This window comes from Dipodomys spectabilis, unplaced genomic scaffold (genome assembly GCF_019054845.1).
Source record: "Dipodomys spectabilis isolate Male_0828 unplaced genomic scaffold, ASM1905484v1 ptg000095l, whole genome shotgun sequence".
NCBI lineage: Eukaryota > Metazoa > Chordata > Mammalia > Rodentia > Heteromyidae > Dipodomys > Dipodomys spectabilis.
The window spans coordinates 28,022,734-28,035,781 of NW_024870772.1; the positions used below are offsets into that span (position 1 = coordinate 28,022,734).

The 13,048-nt window shown below is 45.2% G+C and overlaps 1 protein-coding gene across 1 annotated transcript; it reads right to left on the minus strand.

The window, feature by feature from the left end:
- Nucleotides 1-1,599: 1,599 nt before the first annotated feature.
- LOC122112826 (complement C1q and tumor necrosis factor-related protein 9) lies at nt 1,600-6,166 on the minus strand. Its single transcript, XM_042685779.1, has 3 exons — nt 6,001-6,166; nt 4,299-4,361; nt 1,600-2,425 (listed from the first exon to the last, which is right to left on the minus strand). Exons 1-3 carry the CDS (start codon nt 6,164-6,166, stop codon nt 1,653-1,655), a joined length of 1,002 nt encoding a protein of 333 aa, XP_042541713.1. The 3' UTR covers nt 1,600-1,652.
- Between the last annotated feature and the right edge of the window lie 6,882 nt (nt 6,167-13,048).

Genomic DNA, 13,048 nt, shown 5'->3' on the forward strand with positions numbered 1-13,048 from the left:
CTCTAATGGATCACCTAAAAATCAGAAGTGGTACTGTGGCTCAAAGTAGTAGAGTGCTAGCCTTGAGCGAAAGAGCTCAGAGACAGTGCCCAGGCCCTGAGTTCAAGCTGACAAAAAAAAAAATTCAACAGATGTCACTGTTCCATTTTCATATATGCAGATAGCCCTCTCTGACAATATTCCTCCTCACCCTCTTCATTAATCCTACTCCCTCCTGCTGGCCCTCCTACAACAGACTATTTTATTTCCCTGTCAATCTTTTTTTGTGTGTATTAATTATATCAAGATGTTTCACCAGGGTATTTTACATGTGCATACATAATATTTTCCTCAAAATAACCCTCATTGCTTTCCTAATCACAGTGCCATCTTCTGTCAAAAGGCCTTAGCTTAAGGAAGCTCTTGGCTACTCAGGAGGCTGAGATCTGAGGATTGTGGTTTGAAACCAGCCTGGGCAGGAGAGTCCATGAGACTCTTTAGTTAACCACCAAAAGTCAGGAAATAGAGCTGTGGTTTAAGTAGTAGAAAAAGCTAAGGGACAGCAGCACTCAGGTCCTGAGTTCAAGCCCCAGTATGGCCCATCCCCACCCCACCACCAAAAAAATCTCAGCATATTAAAGTGTTTCATTGACTTAAGCAAGTATAATTATTGCAAAACTGTCGAAGAAAATCATATTATTCAGTTCCGTCTCTGCCCAATAAGAAACATGAGACACAAAAGGCTGAACATAGAGGCCCAATTCCATTTTTTTGTAGTATTCAGATAAAATTTCAACTCAAGTCAAATTCCTTTGACGTGGCTAGCATGGCAGTAAGTGTAACTTGACTCTTAGTGTTTGGATTTTTCCACTATTGTGAAAATTCATCCTCTAGGACGGTAGACTACTTAGGCTGTCTTAGCTAGAAGTGGTAGAAACAACAGTACAATTCAGAAAGTCTGCCTTTAGGGACAGCTGGATTTAGGAGCCCAGACAATGTCAAAACTGGTGTTGTTCATCCATTTTCCATTGCTATGACTACCTGAGATTGGCCATTTACTATATCTTCTTTTTGATTTCTGACACAAAGTCTCACTACATACCTCGGATGGCCTCAAACTTGCTATGTAACCCAGGCTGGCCCTGAACTCATTGATCTTTCTGCCTCAGTCTCCCAAACGTTGGGATTCAATCTGTGTATTGCCACACTTGCTTAAGAAATGTAGTTTCTACAGTTCCCAAGATTGGGCAATCCAAGAGCACAGCATCAGTCACGGGGGAGGGCTTTCTTGATACCTGATAACACAAAAGAGGGCATTTGTCTCCAGTTGCCTCAAGCAAAAATCTGGAAATGGAGGTATGGCTTAAGTGGTAGAGCGCCAGCCTTGAGCGAAGAAACTAAGTAAGAGGCTCTGAACTTAAATCCTAGTACCAGCAAACACACACACATACATGCAAAGCAACTGTTTATTAATAATTCTATTCAGTTAAAGATTGTAAAAGTCAATAGACCCAATTTTAGGTGTCACTTGTCCTGTTTTTGCCTTTTTTTTTTTTTTTTTGGCCAGAGGATGGCAATCACTAATTTGAGGAATTCATTTCATGAAATCATCCGATCGCTTCCATCACCAACCTAATTCTGCCAGGAGAAGTAGTAGATGGGCCAAGTCTCCATCATGAGCTACTGAACAACAAAAATCCAGTGAACGTGGTATCGTCGTCCTCATCGGCAAACAAGCCATTGAACCTCTCTCCTCCGGTCACCTGCATCCACACCTCGTCCCCTAGCTTCAGCTCTAACACCAGCCCGCCCGAGGCCTGATCCTCAGAGCTCATGTAACCATCCTTCGTGTGCAGGACTTTTACCCCATTTCTCACCAAAGAGACCTGCACGTTCCTGGAGAACACAGTGACGTGGTACGTGAAATAATACACTCCGGCCACGTGGCAGGTGAATTTCCCCGTGGCGACGTTATAATGGTTAAATTCATTGTATAGGATCTTATCAAACACAATAGGAACATCAGGAGAAGGAAACTTACTTAGGACTGTGAGACCCACGGTAAAAGCACTCTTGGGCAAGGCGGGAGTCTCCCCAATTTTCCCCTTTTCCCCCCGATCTCCTTTCCATCCTCGTATTCCCCGGACTCCTGGCTCACCCTGGGGTCCCATGGGTCCAGCCTCTCCCTTGGGACCTGGCTTGCCCATGGGGCCTACAGGACCAGGTAAGCCCTTGGGACCCAAGGGTCCAGTGTTGCCTATTAGCCCTTCCGGACCAGTGGGACCTACGTCGCCTTTGTCTCCCTTCTGCCCCTGAGGGCCAGTCTCTCCTTGGAGCCCAGGCTCTCCCGTGGGGCCGATGGATCCCTTTGGCCCGTGCTTCCCAGGGGGACCTCGGGATCCTGGGTCACCTTTGGAGCCTTTTGATTCAACCTTGCCATCTTCTCCTGCACAGAAGAAGAAAAGAAAGAGAGGCGGTGTGTGAAAGCTTTCCATCAAGAAGCTGACATCCGAGGGTTCCTGTTGGAAGCCAGTGTGAGAGGCAAGGCCCAGGAGATTCTTATCTCTCCATGAACCAGCCAAAAAAAGTTGGCACTGGTTTTTGTTTTGTTACTTTTTGTCTTCTTTTTGTCTTGTTTGTTCATTCATCTGTCTTTGGTGGGGTAACTGTGAACAAATGCAGCAGTGGTACTCACTGGACACTATGTTGAAAATGAACTATACAACTTATAGGTGGGAACAGGAGGGAAAAACGGAGAGAGTAAAGGAAGGGGTGACACCCAAAAAAGAAATGTACGCTTTATGTGACTTATGTAACGGTTACCCCTCTGTACCTCACCTTTATAACAATTTCTTTTTGGGGGGTCTGGTCGTGGGGCCTGAACTCTGGGCCTAGGCGCTGTCCCTCAGCTCTTCAGCTCAAGGCTAGCACTCTACCCACTTGAGCCACAGCACCACTTCCAGCTTTTTTTTTTATGCTTATGTGGTGCTGAGGAATTGAACCCAGGGCCGCCTCAAGCATGCAAAGGCAAGTGCTCTACCACTGAGCCACCTTCCCAGCCCTATAACAATATTTTTAAGCCAGAACTGGAGCTCTGCTCACTAGCGTTGAGGGAGAGGAGGATGAGAGAGTGCCCAGTTCAACTCCCACTAAACAAATTAATAAAGTTTGTAATCGATACAAGATGATACATAATTTATCTTCTCCCAAATTATATGTATGTAAATATGCACTCGCACATGTATGTGCACACATACACACACCCCTCTTTTTAGTATGTATAGTTACTGGGGCTTGAACTCAGGACCTCACACTCTCACTTGGCTTTTTCTACTCATGGCTGGTGCTCTTCCATTTGAGCCACACTGCAACTTCAGCTTTTTGCTAGTTATTTGGAGATGAGAGTCTCTTGGATTTGTCTGTCCAGGCTGGCTTCTAATTACAATCCTCACATCTCAGCCTCCTGAGTCAGTTAACAAGCGTGAGCCACTAGTATTTTAGCCCTAAGTGTCTATGTTTAAAGGGCCAAAGGAAATACCACATGCTATGTAGAATTGATCATTCAAAGGTCAGCCTTCAGGGCTGAGAATATGGCTTAGTGGTAGAGTGCTTGCCTAGCATGCATGAAGCCCTGGGTTCAATTCCTCAGTACTACATATACAGAAAAAGCTGGAAGTGGCGCTGTTGCTCAAGTGGTAGAGTGCTAGCTTTGAGCAAAAGAAGCTCAGGGACAGTACACAGGCCCTGAGTTCAAAGCCACAGGATTGGCAAAAAAAAAAAAAAAAAAAGTCAGCTTCACACCTACAGCATTGCTGGAACAGGGCTACACTTATCTAACTGCCATAGTGTGTGACCGCTTTTTTGGACTGTGGTGACAGAGACCACTTGGCCCACAAAGCTGAAAAGATTTGCTATCTATCTCTTTCCAAAAAGCACTTAGAGTTGGCTGGACTGGATACTGGTGATTCATGCCTGTAATCCTAGCTACTCAGGAGGCTGAGATCTCAGGATTGCAATTCGAAGCCAGCCTGGGCAAGAAAGTCCATGAGACTTTTATCTCCAAATAACCACCAAAAGGTCAGAAGTAGAGCTGTGGCTCAAATAGTAAACCACCAGACTTAAGCAAAAAGCTCAAGGATAGTGTCCAGGCCCTGGGTTCAAGTCCCAGGACTGGCTCCAATAGAAAAGGAGAAAAGAAGAGTTTCCTTGGCCATTCACTCCTGAGAGCTACAGACAAGACTCCAAAGAATCATTTAACACCTATTGACAACCCCTGAAATAGGTCAAGTTCTGTATTAAATTGTTCCCCCATTATTCACCTCGTTCTCCTTTCTCTCCACTCATCCCATCCTTCCCTGGGCCCCCGGGGCGGCCTGGTTCTCCTAGGTAGAAAAGAAGAAAACAGACAAGACATGAAATTCATTGGTCTCCATGGGGAATGGATGGTGGAGGATTCTGGGCATGACCCCAACCCTAATGGGCACCCCTTCCTTTCCACTGGTATGGGTGGAAAGAGTGTTGAGCACCAAAGTGTGGAGCTGGGTAAGAGGAATGAGTGATGTAATGGACGGGGTGACTCCCCAAAATTCCAGCCAAGGAAGGAGGCCTGAGAAAGAAGGGTACACAGTAATGTCACCCATTTTACAGCAATGTCTTTTTTCCCTTCCTCCCTTCCTATTTCCCTTTCTCTTTCTCCTTCCTTGTTCTACCTTCTCACTTTCTGCCCCTTCCTCCATCCCTTTCTTTTTTCTTTATCTTTCTCTTTTCCCTCCCTCCGTCCCTCCCTTCCTCCCTCCCTCACTCCCTTCCCCCCCTTCCTTCCTTCCTTCCTTCCTTCCTTCCTTCCTTCCTTCCTTCCCTCCCTTCTTTCCTGTACAGGGGCTTGAACTTAGGGCATCATGCTGTAACTTGACTTTTCCCCTCAAGCCTGGTATCACTTAAGCCACATCTCCACTTATAGACTTTTGCTGATCAATTGAAGAGAAGAGTCTTCTGGACTTTTCTGCCCAGGCTGGCTTCCAACTGCAATGCTCAGACCTCAGCCTCCTGAGTTGCTAGGGTCACAGGTGTGAGCCACTGATACCTAGCTGGCTAAGTAGTGTGAAGAACTCTCATGGCAGCACATGCAGGATGTGAACACGAACACTGCCATCCTGCTGTAGGATCGCTGCTGTAGGATTGCTGCTGTAGGATCGCTGCCTGCTAGGCACTTCACTATCTCTGTTGTTAGGCCCACTGTGACACCCTGGAAACGCTTGTATACAAGTAGCAGCTGATTTCCTTAATAATGACCCCTAAGTGACCTTGGCAGTGACATTGATAATGGGATATACCAATGACATGGGTCTACAATTGTTCCATTTTGTTAGTACTATTGTTAATGTCCTACGGTGCCTAATTTGCCTGGAGTTCTGTGCATATAGAAAAAAAACATAGTAAATTTAGGGTTCGGTACTGTTCATGTCTTCAGGTACTCAGTGGGGCCTGGAACCATCCCTCTGTGGCTAATGGGCACTGCTATAGGAAACCCTAAGTTTGAATTTAGAGCTTTCAGCTTTTTTTTTTTTTTCTCTCAAGGCTAGAACTCTACCACTTGAGCCACTTCCAGGTTTTTCTTTTTGGTGCTTAATTGGAGGTAAGAGTCTCAGGGACTTTCCTGCCCAGGCTGGCTTTGGACCACGGTCCTCAAATCTCACCCTCCTGAGTAGCTAGGATTACAGATGTAGGCCATCAGGATCCAGCTCGTGAGTTCTATTGGCCTCATGTTGCTAAAATTCTGTCACCAAATGGCTTCTAGCACTGAAATGGCTTGCTGGGTCAAGAGACCAAAGTTATCACTAGGAATGGGAACAGGGTGCTGTTGGCCTTGTCTGGCACTTTTACTCCTGCACGCAGGGAATATCATGATAGTGATCAGGCCATTATATGACCTGCAAGCCCCAAGGTGGCCAGACCTCAGTGGGAGATGGAAACTCCACTGAATGAGTGGGAAGGTGAAAGTTGATGGAGGGTGCTGAGTACCTGTGTCCCCTTTGTCACCCTTTGCTCCATCCCGTCCATCTCTTCCCGGCAGGCCATTGTGACCTGGATTTCCAGGGATGCCAGAATACCCTTGCCGACAGGTGTCCTGGGGGCTCACAGTGCCTGTGCAGAACCCCACAGCGAGCAGGAGACACCAGATCCTCATGGTTCAGATGATACTCACCAAACTGGAAGAGGAAAACCAGTAAGTCATGGACACAGCCTTCTGCTCATGGCAGAGAAAGGGGTGGCGCCTAAGCAGGCTGTCCTGGAATGCACAGAGCAAGCAAGGGCAGAAAGTTGATGGCTTGGAAAAACCAATTGCAATCAGAAGGACGTGTTAGTGAGAGGTAGAGGCAAGATCATGAGCTCCAGGCCAGCCTGGAAAAGAAAAGAATGTGGTCCTAGGAGGTAACACATCATTGGGACCTTTTTTTTAAAAATCAGTAGTGGAACTTGAACTCAAGGCCTCATGCTCTCATTTGGCTTTTTTTTTTCTCTCAAGGCTGATGATGCTCTCTCATTTGAGCCATAGCTCCACTTCTGGCTTTTTTTTGGTGCTTCATTTGAAAAAAGAGTCTCAAAGACTCACCTGCCCAACCTGGCTTCCAATTGGGATCCTCAGATCTCAGATTCCTGAATAGCTAGGGTCACCAGCGAAATCCATGAGCACCCAACTTGGTACTAATCTTAATAGGAACAACAAATGTAGAAGCCACATTTAAGTTGAGAACATATTATTTATTGTTTCAATTTGAGCAGGTCACTTTCTGAGCCAGAGAAAAAAAAGAATGCTTACTTACCTTGTAAGGCCAATGTAAAGACCATATTTGACATATGCACATGAAAAGTACACATTATAAATACTAAAACACACACCTAATTACTTTCCAATCCATCACTTCCACTTCCTGGAATATACTCAAAAGAATGGCAAGACTTGTCTGCATAGAGGTGGTTTACACTTGGAACCCTCGCTACTCAGGCGGCTGACACCTGAGGATTTTGGTTTGAAGCCAGCCCAGGTAGGAAAATCAGTGAGAATCTAATGTCCAATTAGAAAAAAAAGCAAAAGTAGAGCACAGCCTTGAGCAACAACGCTAAGGAGCAATGCCTAGGCTTAGCCTGGTGCCAGTGACTCATGCCTGTAATCCTAGCTATTCAGAGCTGAGATCTTTAGGCTTTAAATGTGAAGACAGTCCAGGCAGAAAAGTTTGAGAGACTCCATCTTAATTAACTAGAAAAATGCTGAGCTGCAGGGGTGACTCAAATGGTAGAGTACCAGCCATGTGCAGGAAAGCAGAGAAGGAACATTAGGCCTTGAATCCAAACTGTGGTACTGCCAAAAAATAAAGAAAGAAGGGGGTAGGGAGAGAGAGAGAGAGAGGGAGAGAGACAGACAGACAGACAGACAGACAGACAGAGACAGAGATAGAGAGACACAGAGAGAGAGAGAGAGACAGAGAGAGGGAGGGGGAAGGGGAAGAGACCAAAATATCATGTACATTGTATTGATACATATGTAGATGCATATATGCAGAAAATACATGTAGATGAGAAGTAAATATATGCAGGTGCACATGGTTTCTTTAGAGTAGTGAAATGGTAGAAGTGTCCCTCGTTTTTGGGGGGGGTGTGTGTGTTGTGGGTCATGGGGCTTGAACTCAGGATCTAAGTGCTATCCCCTAAGCTCTTTTGCTCAAGGCTAGTGCTCTGCCACTTTTAGCCACAGCTCCACTTCTGGTTTTCTGATGGTTAATTGGAAATAAGTCTCATGGACTTTCCTGCCCAGGCTGGCTTTGAACCTTGATCCTCAGATCTCAGCCTCCTGAGTAGCTAGGATTAGGCATGAGCCACCAGCACATGGTGCTAGTTTTTTTTTTTTTTTACTTTTTCCTAGATATTTATAAAAATTAGCTAACCAATCATCCAAAGGACTGTTTTCCCATCTTATGGAAGTCTCTGAGTACCGCAGGGCACAGTCTAATGCAAAACAAGTGCTTTGGGAAAAGGAAAGGCAGATGTTTCCTTCTGAAATGACAAACATGCTTTTTTAGGAAACTGGGTTGAGTTTTCTCAGCGCCAAATCCATCCACAGCTGCTACCTCTGTTTAACTCAGAAGTGGCTGGCAGTTCACAGGCCAGCCTTTGTTAGGGGTGTATACTTTTCCTTTCAACTTTTCAAGGTACGCAGTACAGGTTGCTTCAGTGACAACCCCCCCCCCAAAAAAAAATCACAAGATCATAAAGACATCAAATTGCGATAGATTCGGTCTGCTCCCCATAGAAAAGAGCTAAGAGAAAACCAGAATGGTTTATTTATCTATTTGCCAATACTGGAATTTGAACTCAGGACTTTGCTGCTTGATAGCCTTGCTTGCCAAGGTAGGGAGCTGTGACTTATGTAGTAACACTCTACCCAAATATTTAAACTATATCCTCATTTGCCAGAAATCTGCTTTGAGATAAGGTCTCTCCCATGTATTCCAGACTGATCTAGAATTCTGAGTTTATCTTCCTCAGCTTTCTGAGTACTATGATTAAAGGTGTGTATCACCCATGTGAAGGTTAAAATTTGTTTGTGACTTTAAGTATCATTATCCCACAATGCTGTGAGATTTGTGAAATTGATGTCATCAATTTCAATAAAAAATTATTTTTAAAAAAAAGGTGTGCACCACACTTGGCTAGCTGAGCGATGTTGATTGAGGCTCAGCTTCCTGTGCATAAATGTCCTAACACTCTGACAGCCCTCTCTCCCTGACAACCTATGAATGAATGCATCTCTAAGATGCCTTTATTGGAATATTTTCTCCTATATGCTCTTCACGTTGTGAATTTCTTCTTCAACACATAGAATTTGACTATACTGTAAAAATTAACATAAACCATGAATATAAAAACATACATATTATAACCAGGTGCCCGTGGCTCATACAGCTAAACCTAGCTACTCAGGAGGATAAGACCAGAGAATCATGGTTCAAAGCCAGCCTGGACAGACAAATCCAAGAGACTCTTACCTCCAATTAACCAGAAAAAGGCCAGAAATGGAGGTGTGGCTCAAGTAGTAGAGCTCTAGCTTTACAGGACATGGGGAGGGGTAGCCTAGCAAGAGTTCAAGGCCCTCACTTCAAACCCCAGGACAGCTCAGAAATAAAAGCAAAAAAAAACGTAATTAAAACATGTGCAAAGTAAGCTACAAACTTTTCCAGAAAGCTAAGAAGGTCCATTAGTTACTCTTAATGGCTTACTTTCAGCTGCTAGATCTTGCAAAAGAATTTCCAAAGCTGCTTTCTTCTCCCAGTGTCTTTTGCTCAAAAAGAAACATTTGCCAACAGCTTATCTCTGTCTTACCCAACAGATATCAGATGGTGGAAGGGTAGGAAGCTATGGACAGGAAGGATACTTTTTTTTTGCCAATCCTGGTGCTTGAACTCAGGGCCTGGGCACTGTCACTGAGCTGCTTTTGCTCAAGGCTAGCACTCTACCAATTGATCTACAGTGCCACTTCCAGCCTTTTCTGTTTATGTGGTGGTGAGGAATCAAATCCAGGACTTCATGCATGCTAAGCAAGCTCTCCACCACTAAGCTACCTGCCCAGCCTAAGATACTCTCTTGATTCAGATACTTCCAACTGCCTGTAAAGAACCCTTCCCCAAAAGCTTACCTGAACCCCAGGACAGCAGTCAGGAGCCAGGTTCTTTATACAAGTCAGGAATCCAGGCAAACTAAGGAAAATCACACCTTTCCTGCCTTGCAATTCCCTTGTGGATGTGGCAGCAAAACAGCAGGAAGAGGAGGGAATGGAGGGAGGGCTTGGAAGAGCTTCAAATATGGTAGTAATAGTGGACTGATGCCTGTAATCCTACCTACTCAGGAGGCAGAGATGTGAGGATCAAAGTTTGAAGCCAGCTCTGGCAGGGAAATTTATGAGACTCTTCTCTCCAAGGAACCACTTAAAAACTGGAAGTAGACCTGTGGCTAAAGTGGTAGGGCGGTAGCCTTGAACAAAAAAGCTCAAGGACAATGCTCAGGTCCTGAATTCAAGCCCCATGATTGCAAATAAATAAATAAATGAATAAGCAGCAATAGCAGGTGCTGGTGGCTGATGTATGTAATCCTAGATACTCAGGAGGCTGAGATCTGAGGATCAAAGATTGAAGCCAGCTTAGGCAAAGAAGTATTATCTCCAATTAACCAGCAAAAAAAGCTAATATGGAGGTGTGGCTCAAGTGTTAGGAAAATAGACTTCAGCAAAAAAGCCAATCACAGAGGAAGGCCTTGCCTGCATTCAAGCCCCTCCCCTCTCTGTGCTTCCCCTCCCCCCCAATTTTGCACCAACTTTGAGTCAGGTAGCATCTTCAACCAGCACTGATTAGTGCAGAAAAATAAACACCCCGGGATCCATTTTGTTTTGTTTTGTTTGCCTGTCCTATTGATTGATTGATTTTATCTTATTTATTTTTGTGCAGCTACTGGGGCCTGAACTCAGGGCCTGGGTACTGTCACTTAGCTTTTTTGCTCAAGGCTAGTGCTCTACCACTTGAGCCCCAGTTCTACTTCTAGCTTTTGGGGTTTTTTGGTGGTTATTAGAAATAAGAGTCTCATGGACTTTGCTTCCTGGCTGGCTTTGAACCATGATCCTCAGATCTCAGCCTCTTGAGTAGCTAGATTACAGGCATAAGCCTCCAGCGCCCTAACTGCTAGTTCCTTTCGACTTGAGGAATCTGGATCAGCACAGGTCACGTCTATCCCCACCCTGCCCACCACTCTTTTTCAGCTACTTGATGATATTTAACTTTCCCTAAGAAGTGTTAATTAACACTTACCTACAACTAAACAGTTTCAATAAGACAAAAGGATCGGTTTTTGGTTTGGGGATTGGGAGTGGGACAGTACCAGGGCCTCACGCCGCTTGAACCATTCCCCTGGCTCTTTTTAACTTCATTTCAAATAGGGTCTTGTGTTAATACCTTGACAGTGCTCTTCCTATTTACATTTGCTGTGTAACTGAGATGACACATAGCAGCACTGTATCCAGCTTTTTATTGGGTTATTGAGATGGGGTCTCAATAGCTTTTGGAGTGCCAAGTGGGCCCCAAGCCACAATTCTAGTTTGAGAGGTACAAGGGGTTACATAGTAGATGGTGGGGAGTGGGGACTACAGGTGCCAGCAACTTCACCTTAGTAGAGCTAGTCACATCCAGCTCTCATCTCTCTACCCACCCACCCGCCCATGCACCCATTCCATTATCTACTATCCATTATCTATCATCTGTCAATCATCAATGTATCTATAATCTGCCCATCCAGTTTCTATCATCTATTAATCATCAATATATCTAGTCTGTTATCTATCAGTTATTCATCTGTCTATAAATAAGCTACTTCTGTTAGCATCTATCATTTATCTGTGAAAGATTAAATGAAAGATTAAAGACTTTGCCAGAGAACCATACAGACATACAGGTACACAGAACAAAGAAAGATTTATTGCCAAGACTCCTCACAAGGGAGAAGTGAGAAGCAGCACCGGCTATTGTCTGGGGTGACCTATATAACCTAGGTTTAGGAGGGGCTAGAAGGAGCTAGAAGGCGGAGACCCTGGTGTCGACATGTGGGCCAGGGGCCTCATCATGGTGGACTAGGATTTATGGCTGCTGTCCAAATAGTAGATAAGGGGTCCTACTGCAGCTGCCCAGAGCTGAAGGGCTCTTGTTGCCTAGTGGTAGCTGCCCCAGAGAAGTACCATCCCAAGGTAAAGGGGGTTGGAAGTTGATTATTTACTGCCTTTACTACATGAGCCTAGTGTTGCCTAGGAAGGGAGCATGCTAAATTGTGGAAAAGAGAAGGAGTGGACTAAGCTATGGGAAGGGAGCTCATTTTGCTAACAATTTGTCTAGAAATAATCTACCTATCCATTATCTATCACTTCTATAATCTTCCTACCCATTATCTATCATCTAACATCTGTCTATAAACAGATTTATCTTTCATCCATCATCTGTCAACTATCTACCTACCTATCTATCTGTTTCATTCATATTCTTTGAGAGAGCATCTCCTTGTATAGCTCAGGCTGGCTTGGAAATCACAATTTTGGTTCTCAGCCTTCTGAGTGCTGAGACTACAGGCATGTAGCACCAGTGGTGTCATCAGTGTCCCCCGTCCCTCCTGTCTGAGACTTTCATAGTGACCTTCCACTCTTCTGCCCTGTCCTTATCTTCCAAGTTGTCACTCTGCCTCAGATTTCATACCTGTTCTTCCCACTGCCACCAAGCCAGCTTCTAAATAGCCAGTCCTGGCTACAGTCTGCCTCTTCTGTGGTGCCACCCTGGGCCACAAGGCTGTGACAGCCAGCCTCCATTCACCAATCTGGTCATTTCATTCCAGTCACACTCCCAGCTCCATCTCGGCTTAAACCTGCCCGACTTCCCTATTGCTATGGGCTGATCTCCCCAATGCCCTGCAGTGGCCTTTGTCAGGAGTGGATTCAGTAAGGACCCATCTCCTGAAGTAGACACCTGGAGACCTTAATCACACTTCACTGGTCTCCCCTGTGCTCTGTGCAGCTAATACCCACTAGCTTGCTTGCCAACTACTCTGCCAGAACACCCTTCTCTCCATTTTGTGCTCTGCCACTAAGTGTGGCCATCGGTGCCTTCACCCTCCTTCACCCAAGCGAAGGACCCCAGGTCGGGCCTAGAGGGCTGAGCAGAGCAGGCTGTAAGTAGTTTGGCTGACCTAAATGAACAAATAAAAACAGTAGCCTTGACAACCCCATCAGGACTCTGATTACTCACAGCAAACAATGGGCTATTTACTCAGCTGGCCTGAAACTCTTAATCAAGGAAAAAAATTGGTGTGTATGGCAGTCCTTGGGCTTGAACTTGGGGCCTGTGTGCTGTCCCTGAGTTTTTGTGTCAAGGCCAGAGATCTGCTGCTTGAGCCACAGCTACACTTCCAGCTTTTGGGTGGCTAACTGCAAATAAGAATTTCATGCTCAGGCTGGCTTTGAAATGAGAGCCTCAGACCTCAGCCTCCC